This window comes from Pseudophryne corroboree, chromosome 6 (assembly GCF_028390025.1).
Source record: "Pseudophryne corroboree isolate aPseCor3 chromosome 6, aPseCor3.hap2, whole genome shotgun sequence".
In the NCBI taxonomy this organism is placed as follows: Eukaryota; Metazoa; Chordata; class Amphibia; order Anura; family Myobatrachidae; genus Pseudophryne; species Pseudophryne corroboree.
The window spans coordinates 559,968,157-559,990,622 of record NC_086449.1 but is presented as its reverse complement, the minus strand read 5'-3'; the positions used below and the strand labels follow the sequence as shown (position 1 = coordinate 559,990,622).

Here is a 22,466-nt window from a genome sequence, read left to right as displayed (position 1 = left end):
GTTCCTTTTTCTGTGTCAGTTGAATGCATGTTCTTTTGTCCAATATTTTAGTTGAAAATATGAATTTAATGAAAATACCTGACTTACAGTAACTACATGTCAGTCTGTGATTTCAGAAGGACAGTGCTAACCAAATGCAAATGTAGTCATTTAGTTATTTATTTATATAGTGCACACATTACGCCAAGCTTTACAGAGAATATTTCAATCATTCACATCAGTCCCTGCCCCAGTAGAGCTTACAATCTATATTTCCTTTCGCATGAACACACATACACACCTGGGTTAATATTTTGTCAGAATCCAATTAACCTACCAGTACTGTATGTCTGTGGAGGGTGGGAAGAAACCAGAAAAAGCATGCAAATTAGGTAAGACCATACAAAAAAGCGACAAAATCTAAAGAGCTAACTAACAAAAAAAAAGGATCATAGAAGAAGAAAATTAAACACAACGACTATAATACACGTCACAAACTTTGTCATTTACTAAATCTGGAATTTCCAAGTTTTGCACATGTTTGTAATTGCAGGTTCTTTTCCAATCTTCCTTCAGTATTGCTTGAGATACATAAAGTTGGATAGAGACCATTGGCGAACACCATTTTTTAAATAATGTTATACATTTTAAATATGGTTGAGGTGAGGTCTGATCTCCACACCAGGGTCAGAGATGAGTGAAGTTCTCAAAGCAATGTATTTACCGGAGGCTGCAGAATTTCACTTATTTTACTTAAGTACTTTGTGCAGATTTTTCCTATCATTTTTGTCCTATCTGGTCTTCTCGCGTATTGTACCCCAACCACACCACAGAGCAAAATGGTTTGGCAAAGTTATTGTCCCAGCTCTTTTTCTAAAATACATTGGGGAATGTTACTCTGCAGACTAGTGAAGCAAAAGAAAAATCTCAAATTGTTTGATGGAACTTAACACTTCTGCAAAATGTCAAGTTCTGCCATGAAACTTGGTTCATGCAAAATACCTCTGCAACTTTGCTCATTGTTAACCAGGATATTGATTTAAACCATTCCAATGTGGCATTTGCTATCTGTATGTTTTGGGTTATTGTTTTGCTTCGATATAAATCCTCCTGCTCTCCCCAGTGCTTCATGGTATGGATAATGTAGTTTAGCTAATGAGCAACGTTAGGTTTGTGTCAGACATGGACCCCTATGTACTAAGTTTTGGAGAGAGATAAAATGGACAGCGATAGAGTACCAGCCAACCAGCTCCTAGCTGTCATTTTTCAAACACAGCCTATAACATGGCAATTAGCTGCTGAATGGCTGGTAATTTATCTCCATCCACTTTATCTCTCTCCAAGGGGTAAATTAACTAAGAGATGCTGGGCACCCCCCCGGAGTGACGTCCCCACGAGGCCACGCCCCCTTTGTTAGCGACCATACCCCTTTTTGCCGCTAACGCACTCCCCGTCACGCTGGGATATGAAGGGTGCGAACCGGATGTCACCACACCCGGTGACGCCACTGCAATAGCCCTATCAGTATTAACATAGGTAGTTTAGCGACCTCCCTAGATATTGCTCTTATTGCACAGTTGCCTTAGACCAGGCATGTCCAAACTGCGGCCCTCCAGCTGTTGTGAAACTACACGTCCCAGCATGCCCTGACACTGCTTTAGCATTCTCTGACAGCAAAACTGTGTCAGGGTATGCTGGGATATGTAGTTTCACAACAGCTGGAGGGCCGCAGTTTGGACATGCCTGCCTTAGACAGATTTAAAGTTATGTCATATTTTCTGCAACTTGACAGTGCTCTGTGAGATATTAAAATGTTTTCTTATCTTTTAATATGCTTACTCTGAATGATGTTTTCAATAATATTTGTTTAAATGTTCTTTGATCTTCATGATGAAGTTACTGGAAATGTGCTAACTGTGGGACACCACACGGACAGGTGTATCGCACAACACACTTTAATCATTTACAGTTGGACTCCATAAATTTAATTATGTGATATTTTAAGACATATTATACCAGTGTTTAGTTAGCTGTATCTTGCTAAAAGTGGTGATTATGTATGCAATCAATATTACTTTATGATTTGTATCTGTAACTTATTATGATAAATCTTTACAGTTGTTTTTTTAGTTGACATTAGAGAATATGTTGTGTTGACAGTGGTAAAAATCCCAAAATACATACATTTTGAATCCATGATGTACACTATGAAGTGTGAAAATGCCAGAGGGGTAAAAAAAATTTTTTTTTGCCACTATTGCCCTTATTGATCCCGTAAGAGTCATATTTCACCATTCCTAGTGATATCATTAGTACTTGTAATAACTTGGGTTGGAAAACCTAGTTGTTATTATTATACACTAGTGTAAATGTATTTATGCTAAGGTGATTATGTGTACAGTAGGTTGATGGAGAGATAAATAAAGTGGTTGCTTATCTTCCATCCGGCTCTATACTATTGTAAATTGAAATTTGTGTAAGGAGTTCAACTCCTTCTTTATAATACAGTGCTCTGTCAGATATCTATCTTTATTGTAAAGCTGTCCTATACTAAACAAATCTGTTTTATTTCCCTTTAACAGAATATAATCCATTTGCTACAAGGAAAGTGTTTCATTTCTCCCATGGCATGCTTAACACTTGCTCAGAGCTTGATTCTTTCAGCTGACTTAATGGAAAATAATGAGGATCAGCTTTTGTTTTGGACAAAGCAATTAAATATTTTTACTTTGGCTCGTAAAATTATCGTCAAACAAGTAAGTGTGTTTTTTGCGATGTCACTTGTATTGTGAATGCCCACCATGCTTTCATTAATTTCAGAGAGAAAAAAGAATATATATAGGTGCGCTATCAATAGCAGCTGGTACGGGGATGGTAAATTCCCCAAAATATAGTAGAATAAAACAAATAGGGTTGTACCAGCGCTTGCTGTTATGAAACAAATGAATTAAAAATGTCTGAGCGGTTTAAATACAAGAAATTCACACATTTATTAAAAACACATTTGACACAATTTAAAATTAAAAGGTAAAGGCCGTATAAATAACCTGCATGGGTATCATATTGCACTAATTTTTCATATGGGCTGGCTAGGATTCACTCTGATGGAAATGTCACCGGATAATACCTCCTTAATCGACTGTTAGCAAAGTCCGATAGTTTTGCAGTGTAGGAGTGTTCTCAGTGATAGAATGGTAAAGGTCCACTTTATATAGAAGTCCAGAATTGGTCTGGTTCCAAATCAGCCACAGCGCAGGTGGATGCCGAAGATAAATTCCAAATACAGGAGTGACCAAGAATATGCCAGCAGTCCAGCGATTCCAGAGGCAGGTGTACACAAGGCAAGCTCAACGCGTTTCACTGGTAGATCAAGTCCAGCTTCCTCAGGAGCATGTATATAGTGGTCTGTAGGTAGGCCTTTTTATAGTCTACTAGATGGTGTAATTCATTACACCTGGCACATATATTAAAAGTTAAACCGCTCAGAAAAATACATTTATTAATAGCCAATAGGTCATTTACACAGGTCCCAAATCTAGAAAGTTGCCATGAATTCTGATAAACATCATATTTAGAAGGTTATTTTTACTTACATAAGTTTTTTTTTTCTTTTCTTTTTTGACCGGAAAATCACGTGATCGGAATATCAGGCAATCATGGTGGCATTAGTGGCTACATCACATCCTGTTTAATCACCTGATGTAAATAGTGTGATGTAACCTCATACATTGCACTGCTAGTGTATATTGAGACGAACCCGGTCACATGGGCAGTATCACGTGACCGGGTGATGGGCTCTCACTATAGAGCGTCTTAGGATAAATGCACATAGTTATATATCCGGGCACGTGACCGATCACGTGATCGGGTGTCCCTTGTTCCGATCTCAGAAGTATGTGAAATTAAAAGGAGGCGTGAGATACCTGGGCTCTTTCGTTACCATAGCAACCCGTGAACCAATAGCATAGTTTTAGTGTATAAAAACAAACATACATTTGTTTTTCTTCAGAGCATTATCTCATTACTTGTACCTCATTAATATAAATAACCACATAGTTAAAAAAGCTTTATAAACACAACCAACATTGTTAATGTGCAAAAAGCATATAAATATACATTTATATAAAACATTCAATTAAGGAAGATAAAAATCTTGTTTTGTATAATAGGATGAGTAAGTAGAGAAAAAGGGGAACATCTAGAGAACAGGTGGAATTCTCAAAAGAACAAGGAAAAGGAATCTAGAAAAACCATATATTCTTCTTCATATATCTATATGTAATATATACACTAGTATACATATGTGTATATACAATTTTAATATTAATGCAGAAGTTCATATAGAACAAACATAGACTTTCTCATACATCCTAGAGGATGCTGGGGACTCCAAAAGGACCATGGGGGTATAGACGGATCCGCAGGAGCCTGGGCACACTATAAAGACTTAAACTGGGTGTGAACTGGCTCCTCCCTCTATGCCCCTCCTCCAGACCTCAGTTAGACTTTGTGCCCAGGAGTGATGGGACACACACTAGGGGAGCTCTACTGAGTTTCTTTGAAAGACTTTATGTTAGGGTTGTTATTTTCAGGCAGACCTGCTGGCTACAGGCTTCCTGCAGCGTGGGAGTGAGGGGAGAGAAGCAGGACCTACTTCTTCTTAGTTCAAAGGCACTGCTTCTCGGCTACTGGACACCATTAGCTCCAAAGGGTTCGATTACTTGGTGCGCCTAGCTGCTTGTTCCCGGAGCCGCGCCGTCAATCCCCTCACAGAAGCCTGAAGAAAGAAGCCGGGTGAGTATTGGAAGAAAAGAAGACTTCAGTGACGGCAGAAGACTTCAGTAACGGAGGTAACAGCAGCGGTAGTGCTGCGCTCCATGCTCCCACACACCAACGTCTCTGGCAGGGCGCTGGGGGGGAGCGCCCTGGGGGCATGTTGCTGAGGGTCTAAAACGCTGGCGGGGGGACATATTTAGGTGCCCGTGCACCCCGCCAGTGTGCCGCAGGGGGGAGCAACAGCGGTAGCGCTGCGCTCCCTGCTCCCACACACACCATCGGCCTGCAGGGTGCAGGGCGCTGGGGGGGAGCGCCCTGGGCAGCATATATAGATATAATATGTAGATCACTGGGGGGGACATACTTCGGTGCCAGAACACCGGGTATGTTTACCCCGCCAGTGTGCCGCGAAAGGGAGGGAGCAGCAGCGGTAGCGCTGCGCTCCCTGCTCCCACACACACACCATCAGCCTGCAGGGCGCTGGGGGGGAGCGCCCTTGGCAGCATATATATATATTTAATATGTAGTTCGCTGGCTGGGGGACATACTTCGGTGACCGAACACCGGATATGTTCACCCCGCCAGTGTGCCGCGAAAGGGAGGGAGCAGCAGCGGTAGCGCTGCGCTCCCTGCTCCCGCACACCATCGGCCTGCAGGGTGCAGGGCGCTGGGGGGGAACGCCCTGGTCAGCATTTATTGAATGATCCCGGGCGGGGGAACATACCCGGACACTGGGTGTCTTCACCCCGTCAGGGTACCGCAGCGTGCGCGCTGCGCTCCAGGGCTCCCACACACCAACGGCTTCCGTGGGTGCGGGACACAGGGGGGGCGCCTTGGGCTGCGTTTATACATATAGGGGTATATACAGGGGGTTACTCCCTGTATATAAGTTCCCCCAGCTCAATTTAGAGTTATATATTTATATATTTTGAGCGGGTTTAAGCGCGCCTGGAAGGGGCGGAGCTTAGCCCTCACAGAGGAGTCAGTGCCATTTTCCTCAGATCCCCGCCAGGACTTGCTGAATAGTAAGATGGAGGGGGGGCACAGTGTTTTTAATGCTATATGGGGGTCATATAGCATTATGTTTGATAATGGACGCATAATCACTCTTATGTTGCATAAATTCACTGTTTCCCTGTTTGTACCCACTATTGGTTAGTCGACACATGTCGGCAGGTGTGAGGGCTTGGTCACAAGCTGCTGTGGGGATAACTGTCGGCTTCGCCGGCGCATGGCGGTACTTGATGCGGAAAATTAAGTATTAGCAAATTGGTGTTTGTGTGCTTAAAACAGTAAACATGATAGGGGAGATACAGTTGTTTGTGGACGCCCTGTCGGCATCAACGGTATTTCCTGGGTAAAAAGATTATCAGGCTGTTATTGCCTTGTACCTGTATATATATATATATATATATATATATATATGTATAATTATTGGTATATGTGGGGGGAGTGTTATCAAAATTGTATTTGTATGCTTCCCTCAGACCCCTCGGGGTTCCGTGATTATTTTTTGCCCGCTTACTATTCCTTGCTGTCGACATTTACTACGTTTCTGTCAACCATAACGTTCCTGGTAGATCCACATCGGGGGCATGTCAGTACATGGTCATACACATTCACAACACATTACTGTCTCTAGGGACCTGACAGTTCTGGACAATCCACTTGCGTATAGGTTATATCTATATGTGTTTATATGTAGATATAGGTTTATATATGCATGGTTAGGATATATGTGTTTTATTGTGTATTACATGATGTATATCCATGAATGCTGAAATAATGGTATTCTTATCATGTGCTGGTCGCTCTGTTGATTAAGCTCTAGATTGGCCGTGACGAGTTGGTTTCGATCCTCTCAAGGAGTCCGAATATTATTCTCTTCACAACGCGGAGAGAAAATTACGACAGTCAACTCCCGGTCGATGCAGAGCCCGGTCGCAAAGGATCGTACACAGGCAGCAAAGTGAAAAATGTTTTCTATACTTTGACCTTATTTGCACTGTATGCACTTGAGGGAGTGTTGTATTCGGGTAGGCATCCGATAGAACTTCCCTACCCAGAGTGGGTAGGCTTGCCTATGGTTATTCTACCTTATAACATTACAGCAGGCTGCCACGTGACAGCAGGAGGTGTGACCGGAAAAATGCGGAGGATGTCTCCGGGAGATGCTGGAGGGAGGTATACAGCTGTTGGGTGTGGCCTCTGTTCAGTCAATCTCGGCGGATTCCACTAGTAAGTCTAACTTCGTGAGTTAGCCTCCTTCACAACGGTTGGTGACGCATTCTTTTGTGGGATGCAGTCGGTTTAATCGGTTCGATACCGTTCTTTTTTCCTTTTCTGTGCAGACAGTGGAAGGTGAAAAGGTAAGAGTTCTGCAGCCTTATTAGGTTCGCAGTAGTGGATGTCGTTTTCTGTTTCCTCCACATCCACCACTTGTCGCTGAGTCTATCGGGCTGGTCCCCACTCCGGTGGGCACTCGTCTACTATTTTTCAGTTGGTCCAGGAATAGACTAGGACCTGTGGGTTATTTATAGAATCCAAAGGGGAACATTCTGAGTTGCGGTTGTTTCCCCTTACTGTTTTTCTAATAGTTCTTGCCGTTCCACTCTGGAAGGGGGAGATAGTACGCGACGCCATACAGAGGTGCGTCAGGATCAGGTCATTGTCCGGTTGTCCCTGTATAAAGGTGCAAATCGTTGTTTGTCTCTGACTGTTCTTCGACACAGGGATTGGCTGTTGTTTCCAACGACACAGATGTCGGAGGTGGGTTTCGGAGTAGATAATGACTGGTTAAAGTTCGGTGTTGTTCCATGTGAAAAGAGGTCTGAAGATCCAGAGTTGGATCGGCTTTACTGTGACACTTCATCAAGGTGTTCCGTTACTTAACCGGTTGGGTGCGGCCTGAGAGGCCTTTTTTGGTGAGTGGCGCTAATGCCAGAGTGGTTTTCAAGAGACCAGTTGGAAATGTGGTCCGGGTCTCATCTGCACATGCACCTGAATATAATCCTAACGGCCAGGACATCGCTCCTGTGGTGTCTGCTCGGTTCTCTCCTTCTAGAGGGATGAAGGTTCGGGTTTCCGGGTGTAGATCCTGGTGTCCGTGCATACAGATCTCCGAGACGGAAGGAGCAGTACTTGCAAGGGACGTGTTTCCAGGGGATACGGTCCAGTTGGAAAGCTTGTCTGCTATAAACTTTCTTGAATTAAGAGTTAGTTTCGACAAACGTATTCTTCGTGTTCTGCCGTGTTAGTTCTGCTAGATGACTTGTCAGCAGTGCGTAAGTAAACCGCTATGACGGAACAAGGAGCAAAGCGGCAATGGCAGAAGATGCACAGTTTTGCCGTTGGGTGGAGAGTCTGGTAAACGCTATATTAGCAGTCTTCGTTCCGGAGGTGAACGACGGAGAAATAGATTTCCTCTGCTGACGCGATCTACATCCGGGAGAAATTCAGTCATCATGAGAAGTTTTCACAGACGTGACAAGTCGTTGAGGATTGTTGCAATTGGATATGTTGGCGTCTCGCCTCAATGAGAGGCCTCGAGAATATTGTTCCAGGTCATGGGACGCTCAAGTTATAGCAGTGGACAACCTCGTGACACCGTGGGTGTTTTTAGTCTGTCTATGTGGCCTCTACGCTTTCATTTTTTTTTTTTAAGGTGATAAACGTGGGATGAACAAAGGTTCAGGCGATCCTCTTGGATCCGGTCTAGCCAAGGAGGGTTTGCTATCCAGTTTTTCATGATTTACTCATAGAAGATTCCTGCCCTCTTCCTCTACGTGAGGATCTGTTACGACAAGATCAGGGTGTGTTTCAAGACTTGCCGCAGCTGCGTCTGACGTCGTGGCGGTTGAATGCCATATCCTAAGCCGAAAGGGTGTTCCCAGTGAAGTCATTTCCTCAATTCTTCAGGCTAAGAAAGAAGTAACGGCTAAGCTTTACCACCGTAGTTGGCGTAACTGTGTTTTGGTGTGTATCCAGGAAAGCTCCTATGGAAGACTGTCAGCTAGGTCGTTCTTATCCATACTTTACAAACCGGTGTGGATGCAAGCCTAAAGTTGGGAGTATGGCCTAATAATTTCTTTACAAAAATGTATCTCTTGGAAAGTGGTCTTGCTCTTGGCTTTGACATCCGCAAGGCGGGTGTCGGAAGTGGTGGTTTTGTCTCACAAGAGCCTTGTTTGATCTTTCATGTGGATAGAGAGGAATTGCGAACTCGGTTAGTAGTTCTGCCAAGATTGGTTTCTGGGTTTCGCAGAAATTGGCCTATTTTGATGCCGGTGGTTACTTAGGCATTAGCTGATTCAAATTCTCTCGATGTAGCCAGGGTATAAATATTTAGGTCGCCAATTTGGTTCAGATTGGAGAAACAGGGGCTCTGTTTGTCTGGTATGTTCCCAGTATGGTTTGGGTGACTGTGTTATGCAGTCGGTTACACGCTGGATCTGTGATGCTATTTGGCATGTTCGTTCTACGGCTGGATTACCGTCATCGAAGTCGGTGGAGGCCCATTATACTGGGAAGATGGGCTCTTCTTGGGCGGATGCCCGAGGAGTCTCGGCGGTTCAACTTTGCCGAGTGGATACTTGGTCGGGTTCAAACGCTTTTGCTATGCTCTACAAGTTTGATACCCTGGTTGAGGGGGACCTTTTGTTTGCTCAATCGGTGCTGCAGAGTCGTCCGCACTCTCCCGCCCGTTCTGGAGCTTTGGTATTGACCCCATGGTCCTTTTGGAGTCCCCAGCATCCTCTAGGACGTATGAGAAAATAGGATTTTAGTACCTACCGGTAAATCCTTTTCTCTTAGTCCGTAGAGGATGCTGGGCGCCCGTCCCAGTGCGTACTGTGTCTGCAGTTATTGCTTTTGGTTACACTCTAGTGGTGTTTCTTCTCTGTCAGACTGTTGCTGACGATGTTCATGCCATGGCATGCAGTGTTTTATTATTGGTTGTGTTGGCACACAGGTTGTGTTACATATTCTCTCAGCATGTGGCTGTGTCTTTTTCATGCCGTAGGCTAGTTTTCTATTGAATGCCACGTTCTGCGGTATGTTCGTGGTGTGAGCTGGTATGACACTCACCGTGTTTATAAATTCTTTCCTCGAAATGTCCATCTCTCCTGGGCACAGTTTCTAACTGAGGTCTGGAGGAGGAGGCATAGAGGGAGGAGCCAGTTCACACCCAGTTTAAGTCTTTATAGTGTGCCCAGGCTCCTGCGGATCAGTCTATACCCCCATGGTCCTTTTGGAGTCCCCAGCATCCTCTACGGACTAAGAGAAAAGGATTTACCGGTAGGTACTAAAATCCTATTTTTTCTATACATTTTTTTCATATAACGGAGTTTAATTCAATGGTCTCATTTAGACCTTGTGGATACAGATAATTAAATTTTAGCATCCAAAAAACCTCTTGACTGCATCATTTTTTGTATCTATCCCCTCCTCTGGGGGTGGATGCAATCTGTTCCAAACATACAATTGAAAGACATTTTGGATCGGAGGAATGTTTTAAGGTGTAATGTCTGGGTATACTATGTGTCGGACATCTGTTTAAAATATTCCTTCGATGTTCCATGAACCGTACTCTCAATTGTCTAGTTGTACGGCCCACATAATTGAGTCCGCAACTATATGTTAGTAGATACACCACAAAGGTAGAATCACAATTCATAAATGACTTTAATGAATAAACCTCATTTGAGAAAGGTAAGGTGATGGTAAGTGATCTTCGTTGCATATGTGAACACATAGTGCATCTTGGTTTCCCACACTAGTGGAAACCTACTATTTTCTTCCCCCTCAACCAATCTGACCCTGTCGGATGTATTGTTTCTTGTATCGTCTTGAGGTAACTGGGGGCTAAAAAGTTTTTCAAAGATTTATTTTTCTATATGTAACTTGTGGTCTACTAGGTAACATGGTTGCAAGTATATTATCTTGTTTTAAGATCTTATAATTTCGTCTCAATATATTTTCAATTTCTTTTGCACACCTGTTATATTTACAAAGGAAAACTCTCTGTTCCTATCTGTCTCTTTTTTATCTTTTTTCTGAAGTAATGTTTGTCTATACTAGATACTTCTAAGAGAACTTGTTGTAAAAGTGACTCTGGGTACTCTCTCTGTCTTAATGATTCCAATAATTCATTTGCTTGTGTGAGAAAAGTTTCCATGTTAGTACAATTCCTACGTAATCGCATAGGTTGTCCTTTTGGTATATTTGTTTTCCATGATGTGTGATGTGAACTCTTATAATGTAGGTATAAATGTGTATTTACCGGTTTCACGTAGTTAGATGTTATAATTTTATTATCCAGTATTTCAAGTGTCAGATCAATAAAAGTCACTTGACTTCTACTGTATGTGGAAGTAAAGGAAAGATTATACGTGTTGGTGTTAAGGGAGTGCAGACATATAGATTGGTAAATGCTCAATTAGCTTAGTGATATCATTCAGGTGCTCGAAAGGAAGGGGTATTTCTGAGCAAGAAAAAAGGAATTGGATTCCCCAGCACCCTGGATGATACCAGTAACCAGATATAAATCCCACATGATAATAGAATTCAGAGATCTTCGTTACACATATTTGCGCAAATGTGTGGTTAAGCCCCAAAGCCGCATCAAGGCCTCTCTGTATATTTGGGGTCCCTAGCGCTATATCTAGGTGCAGGGTGTGGCACCCCAAAACACCAGAATGAGCCAGAAAGCCCAGCATGGTATACCAGTGTAAAAAACTATAGTGTTAATAAATTAGTATTTAGGAAGCCGAAGCTATAGAGAGGGTGATACAAACATGAAATGTAATTAAAATAGAGAAATAGTGTTAGAAAATTAATAAGTGAAAAGTGTTAATAGAATGTAAAGGTATGCCACACTAAAGCCATCCAGCTCAGCCAGTCCAGAGGCACCACACCTCACACCTCAATTACCCCATTCTGGGTCTAATATTAACCAGCAAGGAGCCACATGATAATGGCTCCTTACTAAAATATGTCTAAGCTAAGAGCTACCTACCTTGGAGCAACCCCATAATGCTCCATGTGGCATGTCAGGGCCTGCACCTCCTCCTAATGCAGGACCTCTCTGCCTCTCACAACAGACATATAGATTGGTAAATGCTCAATTAGCTTAGTGATATCATTCAGGTGCTCGAAAGGAAGGGGTATTTCTGAGCAAGAAAAAAGGAATTGGATTCCCCAGCACCCTGGATGATAACAGTAACCAGATATAAATCCCACATGATAATAGAATTCAGAGATCTTCGTTACACATATTTGCGCAAATGTGTGGTTAGGCCCCAAAGCCGCATCAAGGCCTCTCTGTATATTTGGGGTCCCTAGCGCTATATCTAGGTGCAGGGTGTGGCACCCCAAAACACCAGAATTTGCGCAAATATGTGTAACGAAGATCTCTGAATTCTATTATCATGTGGGATTTATATCTGGTTACTGTTATCATCCAGGGTGCTGGGGAATCCAATTCCTTTTTTCTTGTTAAGGGAGTGCACACATAAATCAGATGAAAGTGAATCCCCATCCCAAATAATAAAAAGGTCATCTATATAACGGCCATAGAAGACCAGGGACGCCCCCCAGCCACCCATCCACACATGGTGATGCTCAAAATCACCCATGTAGAGATTCGCGTAGCTGGGGGCGAACCTGGTCCCCATGGCCGTCCCCATCATCTGTAAATAATTTTGGTCAAGGAAAATAAAATAATTGTGAGAAAGAATAAATTGAATACAGTGTAAGATAAACTGTTTATGGCTCTCATTAAGATCATCATCTGATTCTAAACACCTTTGAATTACCTCACAGCCTGTAGAATGTGGAATGTGGGTATAGTGCTTTCACATCAAGAGTGAGAAAGGCATAAGATTCTTGCCAATGTATTGATTGTATTTTAGTCAAGAAATCCATTGTATCTCTTATATGTGATTTGAGTGTTGTGACCTGGGGTTGTAAAAAAGTATCAACATAATAGGATAAATTGAAGGTGAGGGAATTAGTACCAGAAATTATAGGGTGACCAGGGGGTGAAGTGAGGATTAATGAATTTTAGGTAAGGAATTTTTTAACTATGTGGTTATTTATATTAATGAGGTACAAATAATGAGATAATACTCTGAAGAAAAACAAATGTATGCTTGTTTTTATACACTAAAACTATGCTATTGGTTCACGGGTTGCTATGGTAACAAAAGCGCCCAGGTATCTCACGCCTCCTTTTAATTTCACATACTTCCGAGATCGGAACAAGGGACACCCGATCACGTGATCGGTCACGTGCCCGGATATATAACTATGTGCATTTATCCTAAGACGCTCTATAGTGAGAGCCCATTACCCGGTCACGTGATACTGGCCATGTGACCGGGTTCGTCTCAATATACACTAGCAGTGCAATGTATGAGGTTACATCACACTGTTTACATCAGGTGATTAAACAGGATGTGATGTAGCCACTAATGCCACCATGATTGGCTGATATTCCGATTACGTGATTTTCCGGTCACGTGACCGGAGATAAACAAGGGAAAAGAAAAAAAAAACTTATGTAAATAAAAATAACCTTCTAAATATGATGTTTATCAGAATTCATGGCAACTTTCTAGATTTGGGACCTGTGTAAATGACCTATTAGCTATTAATAAATGTATTTTTCTGAGCGGTTTAACTTTTAATATATGTGCCAGGTGTAATGAATTACACCATCTAGTAGAGTATAAAAAGGCCTACCTACAGACCACTATATACATGCTCCTGAGGAAGCTGGACTTGATCTACCAGTGAAACGCGTTGAGCTTGCCTTGTGTACACCTGCCTCTGGAATCGCTGGACTGCTGGCATATTCTTGGTCACTCCTGTATTTGGAATTTATCTTTGGCATCCACCTGCGCTGTGGCTGATTTGGAATCAGACCAATTCTGGACTTCTATATAAAGTGGACCTTTACCATTCTATCACTGAGAACACTCCTACACTGCAAAACTATCGGACTTTGCTAACAGCCGATTAAGGAGGTATTATCCGGTGACATTTCCATCAGAGTGAATCCTAGCCAGCCCATATGAAAAATTAGTGCAATATGATACCCATGCAGGTTATTTATACGGCCTTTACCTTTTAATTTTAAATTGCGTCAAATGTGTTTTTAATAAATGTGTAAATTTCTTGTATTTAAACCGCTCAGACATTTTTAATTCATTTGTTTCATAACAGCAAGCGCTGGTACAACCCTATTTGTTTTATTTCATTAATTTCAGAAATGATTTAATTTAACCATTATCCATTTAAAAAAGGGAGTCTTCAGTAAATCTTTTATATAAAGCGAGCGCATTGTTGTACTCCAGCTCTCCTAGCCTATATTGTAGACCCTGTTGTTACCCCTGCTGACCGCGTCCGTTCTGGTGATCTCCTGTGTAGCTGGTACTGCTCCACATCCCAGTACATCCTGTATAGCTGATACTGCTCCGCACCCCAACACAACCTGTATAGCTGGTACTGCTCTGCATCCCACTAAGGGGTACATTTACTAAGCAGTGATAAGAACGGAGAAGTGAGCCAGTGGAGAAGTTGCCCATGGCAACCAATCAGCACTGAAGTAACATCTATAATTTGCATACTATAAAATGATACAGAGCTGCTGATTGGTTGATGGAGAAATTTCTCCACTGGCTCACTTCTCTGCTCTTATCACTGCTTAGTAAATGTTCCCCTAAATCCTGTATAGCTGGTACTGCTCCGTACCACAGCACAACCTGTGAAGCTGGTATGGCTCAACTTTCCAGCAACTAATACAACACTTTAGTCTACACATGGCATACCTAGTGCCTTACACTTACCTGATCCCAATGGCAACAAACATTTTGGTTCCATACTCACCTTCTGCTTGTGATATCCGGTCCCTAACACCTCTTCGTATAGACTTCCCAAGCACAGTGTGTGCATGAGGAGAAACTACATACTGCCTCTTTGTCTCATCTCATCTGCTAGTGATTCCTGCATTGATTTCCACACCTTGTCTGTGACAAAAAAACATCAAGATCTGTCAGAAAGGAGGCATTCCCAGCTGATTCCATACCTGCAATTTGGTCCTTTTAGCAGCTGCACTTGGAGAAAATAAGATTTTAAACCTACCAGTAAATCTTTTTCTCCTAGTCCGTAGAGGATGCTGGGGACTCCGTAAGGACCATGGGGAATAGACGGGCTCCGCTGGAGACATGGGCACTAAAAAGAACTTTAGATATGGGTGTGCACTGGCTCCTCCCTCTATGCCCCTCCTCCAGACCTCAGTTAGAAAACTGTGCCCAGAGGAGACGGACAGTACGAGGAAAGGATTTTTGTTAATCTAAGGGCAATATTCATACCAGCCCACACCATCCACACCGTATAACATGTAATATACAAACCAGTTAACAGTATGAAACAAAACACCATCAGCCCGAGACTGATCAAAACTGTAACATAACCCTTATGTAAGCCAAAACTATATACAAGTCTTGCAGAATTTAGTCCGCACTGGGACGGACACCCAGCATCCTCTACGGACTAGGAGAAAAAGATTTATCGGTAGGTTTAAAATCTTATTTTCACTTACATCCTAGAGGATGCTGGCGACTCCGTAAGGACCATGGGAATTATACCAAAGCTCCAAAACGGGCGGGAGAGTGCGGATGACTCTGCAGCACCGATTGAGCAAACATGAGGTCCTCATCAGCCAGGGTATCAAACTTGTAGAACTTTGCAAAGGTGTTTGAACCCGACCAAGTCGCCGCTCGGCAAAGCTGTAATGCCGAGACCCCTCGGGCAGCCGCCCAAGAAGAACCCACCTTCCTAGTGGAATGGGCCTTTACTGAATTTGGTAACTGCAATCCAGCCGTAGAATGAGCCTGCTGAATCGTGTTACAGATCCAGTGAGCAATAGTCTGCTTAGAAGCAGGAGTGCCAACCTTGTTGGCTGCATATAGGACAAACCGTGCCTCTGTTTACCTAACCCGAGCCGTTCTGGCTACATAAATTTTCAATGCCCTGACCACATCAAGGGACTCGGAAACCTCCAAGTCCCGCGTAGCCACAGGCACCACAATAGGTTGGTTCATATGAAAAGAGGAAACCACCTTAGGCAAAAATTGAGGACGAGTCCGCAACTCCGCTCTATCCACATGGAAAATCAGATAGGGGCTTTTATGAGATAAAGCCGCCAACTCAGACACTCGCCTTGCTGATGCCAAGGCCAACAACATGACCACTTTCCAAGTGAGATACTTTAATTCCACCGTTTGAAGAGGCTCAAACCAGTGAGACTTAAGGAACCGTAACACCACGTTAAGGTCCCATGTTGCCACAGGAGGCACAAAAGGAGGCTGGATATGCAGCACTCCCTTCACAAAAGTCTGGACTTCTGGGAGAGAAGCCAATTCCTTCTGAAAGAAAATGGATAGGGCCGAAATCTGAACCTTAATAAAGCCTAATTTTAGGCCCAAATTCACTCCAGTCTGTAGGAAGTGAAGGAAACGGCCCAGATGGAATTCTTCCGGAGGAGCATTCCTGGACTCACTCCAAGACACATACTTCCTCCATATACGGTGATAATGTTTTGCTGTCACGTCCTTCCTAGCCTTTATCAGAGTAGGAATGACCTCATCCGGAATGCCCTTTTTCGCTAGGATCCGGCGTTCAACCGCCATGCCGTCAAACGCAGCCGCGGTAAGTCCTGGAACAGACATGGCCCCTGTTGCAACAGGTCCTCTCTGAGAGGAAGAGGCCACGGATCTTCTGTGAGCATTTCCTGCAGATCCGGATACCAGGCCCTTCGAGGCAAATCTGGAACAATGAGAATTGTCTGTACTCCTCTTCGTCTTATGATTCTCAATATCTTGGAGATGAGAGGAAGTGGAGGGAACACATAGACTGACTGGAACACCCACGGTGTCACCAGGGCGTCCACTGCTACCGCCTGAGTGTCCATTGACCTGGCGCAATATCTCGGAAGTTTCTTGTTGAGGTGTGATGACATCATGTCTATTTTAGGCAGTCCCCACTGACTTGCAATCTCTGCAAAGACTTCCTGATGAAGTCCCCACTCTCCTGGATGTAGATCGTGTCTGCTGAGGAAGTCCGCTTCCCAGTTGTCTACTCCCGGAATGAAGACTGCCGTCAGAGCGCTTACTTGATTTCTCTAAACGTCCTAGTGGATGCTGGGGACTCCGTCAGGACCATGGGGGATTAGCGGCTCCGCAGGAGACAGGGCACAAAAATAAAGCTTTAGGATCAGGTGGTGTGCACTGGCTCCTCCCCCTATGACCCTCCTCCAAGCCTCAGTTAGGTTTTTGTGCCCGTCCGAGCAGGGTGCAATCTAGGTGGCTCTCTTAAGGAGCTGCTTAGAAAAAGTTTTAGGTTTTTTATTTTCAGTGAGTCCTGCTGGCAACAGGCTCACTGCATCGAGGGACTTAGGGGAGAGAAGTTCAACTCACCTGCGTGCAGGATGGATTGGCTTCTTAGGCTACTGGACACCATTAGCTCCAGAGGGAGTCGGAACACAGGTCTCACCCTGGGGTTCGTCCCGGAGCCGCGCCGCCGACCCCCCTTGCAGATGCTGAAGATTGAAGGTCCAGAAACCGGCGGCAGAAGGCTTTTCAGTCTTCATGAAGGTAGCGCACAGCACTGCAGCTGTGCGCCATTGTTGTCACACACTTCACACCATTAGGTCACGGAGGGTGCAGGGCGCTGCTGGGGGCGCCCTGGGCAGCAATGTATAATACTTTTTATGGCTAAAAAAATACATCACATATAGCCCTTGAGGCTATATGGATGTATTTAACCCCTGCCAGATATCTCAAACTCCGGGAGAAAAGCCCGCCGGAATAGGGGGCGGGGCTTATTCTCCTCAGCACACAGCGCCATTTTCCTGCTCAGCTCCGCTGTGAGGAAGGCTCCCAGGACTCTCCCCTGCACTGCACTACAGAAACAGGGTAAAACAGAGAGGGGGGGCACTTTTTTTGGCGATATTTTATATATTTAAGCTGCTATAAGGATACAACACTTATATAAGGTTGTTCCCATATATATTATAGCGCTTGGGTGTGTGCTGGCAAACTCTCCCTCTGTCTCCCCAAAGGGCTAGTGGGGTCCTGTCTTCAATAGAGCATTCCCTGTGTGTCTGCTGTGTGTCGGTACGTGTGTGTCGACATGTATGAGGACGATGTTGGTGTGGAGGCAGAGCAATTGCCGATAATGGTGATGTCACCCCCTAGGGAGTCGACATCGGAATGGATGGCTTTGTTTATGGAATTACGTGATAATGTCAGCACATTACAAAAATCAGTTGACGACATGAGACGGCCGGAAAACCAGTTGGTACCTGCCCAGGCGTCTCAGACACCGTCAGGGGCTGTAAAACGCCCTTTAACTCAGTCGGTCGACACAGACCCAGACACGGACACTGAATCTAGTGTCGACGGTGAAGAAACAAACGTATTTTCAAGTAGGGCCACACGTTATATGATCACGGCAATGAAGGAGGCTTTGCATATCTCTGATACTGCAAGTACCACAAAAAGGGGTATTATGTGGGGGGTGAAAAAACTACCTGTAGTTTTTCCTGAATCAGAGGAATTAAATGATGTATGTGATGAAGCGTGGGTTAACCCAGATAGAAAAGTGCTAATTTCAAAAAAGTTATTGGCATTATACCCTTTCCCGCCAGAGGTTAGGGCGCGCTGGGAAACACCCCCTAAGGTGGATAAGGCGCTCACACGCTTATCAAAACAAGTGGCGTTACCGTCTCCTGATAAGGCCGCCCTCAAGGATCCAGCTGATAGGAGGCTGGAAACTACCCTAAAAAGTATATACACACATACTGGTGTTATACTGCGACCAGCCATCGCCTCAGCCTGGATGTGCAGTGCTGGGGTGATCTGGTCGGATTCCCTGACTGAAAATATTGATACCCTGGATAGGGACAGTATTTTACAGACTTTAGAGCAATTAAAGGATGCTTTTCTTTATATGCGAGATGCTCAGAGGGATATTTGCACTCTGGCATCGAGAGTAAGTGCGATGTCCATATCTGCCAGAAGAAGTTTATGGACACGACAGTGGTCAGGTGATGCGGATTCCAAACGGCATATGGAAGTATTGCCGTATAAAGGGGAGGAATTATTTGGCGTCGGTCTATCGGATCTGGTGGCCACGGCAACGGCCGGGAAATCCACCTTTTTACCTCAGACCCCCTCCCAACAGAAAAAGACACCGTCTTTTCAGCCGCAGTCCTTTCGGTCCTATAAGAACAAGCGGGCAAAAGGACAGTCATATCTGCCCCGAGGCAGAGGAAAGGGTAAGAGAGGGCAGCAAGCAGCTCCTTCCCAGGAACAGAAGCCCTCCGCGGGTTCTGCAAAGCCCTCAGCATGACGCTGGGGCTTTACAAGCGGACTCAGAAACGGTGGGGGGTCGACTCAAGAATTTCAGCGCGCAGTGGGCTTGCTCACAGGTGGACCCCTGGATCCTGCAGATAATATCTCAGGGTTACAGGTTGGAATTCGAGAAGTCTCCCCCTCGCCGGTTCCTAAAGTCTGCTCTGCCAACGTCTCCCTCAGGCAGGGCGACGGTATTGGAAGCCATTCACAAGCTGTATTCTCAGCAGGTGATAGTCAAGGTACCCCTCCTACAACAGGGTTAGGGGTATTATTCCACACTATTTGTGGTACCGAAGCCGGACGGCTCGGTAAGACCTATTCTAAATCTGAAATCTTTGAACCTGTACATACAAAAATTTAAGTTCAAGATGGAGTCACTCAGAGCAGTGATAGCGAATCTGGAAGAAGGGAACTTTATGGTGTCCCTGGACATCAAGGATGCTTACCTGCATGTCCCAATTTGCCCTTCACATCAAGGGTACCTCAGGTTCGTGGTGCAAAACTGTCATTATCAGTTTCAGACGCTGCCGTTTGGATTGTCCACGGCACCTCGGGTCTTTACCAAGGTAATGGCCGAAATGATGTTTCTTCTACGAAGAAAAGGCGTATTAATTATCCCTTACTTGGACGATCTCCTGATAAGGGCAAGGTCCAGAGAACAGCTGGAGGACGGAGTAGCACTAACCCAAGTAGTGCTGCAACAACACGGGTGGATTCTGAATTTCCCAAAATCTCAGTTGACCCCGACAACACGTCTGCTGTTCCTGGGAATGATTCTGGACACGGTTCAGAAAAAGGTGTTTCTTCCGGAGGAGAAAGCCAGGGAGTTATCCGAACTTGTCAGGAACCTCCTAAAACCAGGAAAAGTGTCTGTGCATCAATGCACAAGAGTCCTGGGAAAGATGGTGGCTTCTTACGAAGCAATCCCATTCGGCAGATTCCACGCACGAACTTTTCAGTGGGATCTGCTGGACAAATGGTCCGGATCGCATCTGCAGATGCATCAGCGGATAACCTTATCGCCACGGACAAGGGTGTCTCTTCTGTGGTGGTTACAGAGTGCTCATCTGTTACAAGGCCGCAGATTCGGCATACAGGACTGGGTCCTGGTGACCACGGATGCCAGTCTGAGAGGCTGGGGAGCGGTCACACAGGGAAGAAACTTCCAAGGAGTATGGTCAAGCCTGGAGATGTCTCTTCACATAAATATACTGGAGCTAAGAGCGATTTACAATGCTCTAAGCCTGGCAAAACCCCTGCTTCAGGGTCGGCCGGTGTTGATCCAGTCGGACAACATCACGGCAGTCGCCCACGTAAACAGACAGGGCGGCACAAGAAGCAGGAGAGCAATGGCAGAAGCTGCAAGGATTCTTCGCTGGGCGGAAGATCATGTGATAGCACTGTCAGCAGTGTTCATTCCGGGAGTGGACAACTGGGAAGCAGACTTCCTCAGCAGACACGATCTACACCCGGGAGAGTGGGGACTTCATCCAGAAGTCTTCCACATGATTGTGAACCGTTGGGAAAAACCAAAGGTGGATATGATGGCGTCTCGCCTCAACAAAAAACTGGACAGGTATTGCGCCAGGTCAAGAGACCCTCAGGCAATAGCTGTGGACGCTCTGGTAACACCGTGGGTGTTCCAGTCAGTGTATGTGTTTCCTCCTCTGCCTCTCATACCCAAAGTACTGAGAATTATACGGCAAAGGGGAGTAAGAACGATACTCGTGGCTCCGGATTGGCCAAGAAGAACTTGGTACCCGGAACTTCAGGAGATGCTCACGGAAAATCCGTGGCCTCTACCTCTAAGACGGGACCTGATTCAGCAGGGACCGTGTCTATTCCAAGACTTACCGCGGCTGCGTTTGACGGCGTGGCGGTTGAACGCCGAATTCAAAGGGAAAAAGGCATTCCGGAAGAGGTCATCCCTACACTGGTTAAAGCCAGGAAGGAGGTGACTGCACAACATTATCACCGCATTTGGAGAAAATATGTTGCGTGGTGCGAGGCCAGGAAGGCCCCCACGGAGGAATTTCAATTGGGTCGATTCCTACATTTCCTGCAAACAGGATTGTCTATGGGCCTCAAGTTGGGGTCCATTAAGGTTCAAATTTCGGCCCTGTCGATTTTCTTCCAGAAAGAATTGGCTTCAGTTCCTGAAGTCCAGACTTTTGTAAAAGGAGTACTACATATACAGCCCCCGATTGTGCCCCCAGTGGCTCCGTGGGACCTTAATGTAGTTTTGGATTTTCTCAAATCCCATTGGTTTGAGCCACTCAAATCGGCGGATTTGAAATATCTTACATGGAAAGTAACCATGCTACTGGCCCTGGCTTCAGCCAGGAGAGTGTCAGAATTGGCGGCTTTATCGTATAAAAGCCCATATCTGATTTTCCATTCGGACAGGGCAAAACTGCGGACGCGTCCTCATTTTCTGCCTAAGGTGGTGTCAGCGTTTCACCTGAACCAGCCTATTGTGGTGCCTGCGGCTACTAGCGATTTGGAAGATTCCAAGTTGCTGGACGTTGTCAGGGCATTGAAAATATATATTTCAAGGACGGCTGGAGTCAGAAAAGCTGACTCGCTGTTTATACTGTATGCACCCAACAAGCTGGGTGCTCCTGCTTCTAAGCAGACGATTGCTCGTTGGATTTGTAGCACAATTCAACTTGCACATTCTGTGGCAGGCCTGCCACAGCCTAAATCTGTCAAGGCCCATTCCACAAGGAAGGTGGGCTCATCCTGGGCGGCTGCCCGAGAGGTCTCGGCATTACAACTCTGCCGAGCAGCTACGTGGTCGGGGGAGAACACGTTTGTAAAATTCTACAAATTTGATACCCTGGCTAAAGAGGACCTGGAGTTCTCTCATTCGGTGCTGCAGAGTCATCCGCACTCTCCCGCCCGTTTGGGAGCTTTGGTATAATCCCCATGGTCCTGACGGAGTCCCCAGCATCCACTAGGACGTTTAGAGAAAATAAGATTTTACTTACCGATAAATCTATTTCTCGTAGTCCGTAGTGGATGCTGGGCGCCCATCCCAAGTGCGGATTGTCTGCATTACTTGTACATAGTTATTGTTACAAAAAAATTGGGTTGTTCTTGTTGTGTGCCGTCTGTTCAGAGGCTCCTACGTTGTCATACTGTTAACTGGGTTCAGATCACAAGTTGTACGGTGTGATTGGTGTGGCTGGTATGAGTCTTACCCGGGATTCAATATCCTTCCTTATTGTGTACGCTCGTCCGGGCACAGTATCCTAACTGAGGCTTGGAGGAGGGTCATAGGGGGAGGAG

At 44.9% G+C, this 22,466-nt stretch overlaps 1 protein-coding gene across 3 annotated transcripts in view; it reads left to right on the top strand.

The window, feature by feature from the left end:
- CFAP54 (cilia and flagella associated protein 54) overlaps positions 1–22,466 on the top strand; it is a 736,502-nt gene that overhangs the window by 526,584 nt on the left and 187,452 nt on the right. For all 3 annotated transcript variants that reach the window (XM_063927747.1, XM_063927746.1, XM_063927748.1), the window contains exon 56: positions 2,562–2,735. In XM_063927747.1, coding sequence (XP_063783817.1) covers positions 2,562–2,735 — 174 coding nt within the window. The remainder of the gene's footprint in view (positions 1–2,561; positions 2,736–22,466) is intronic.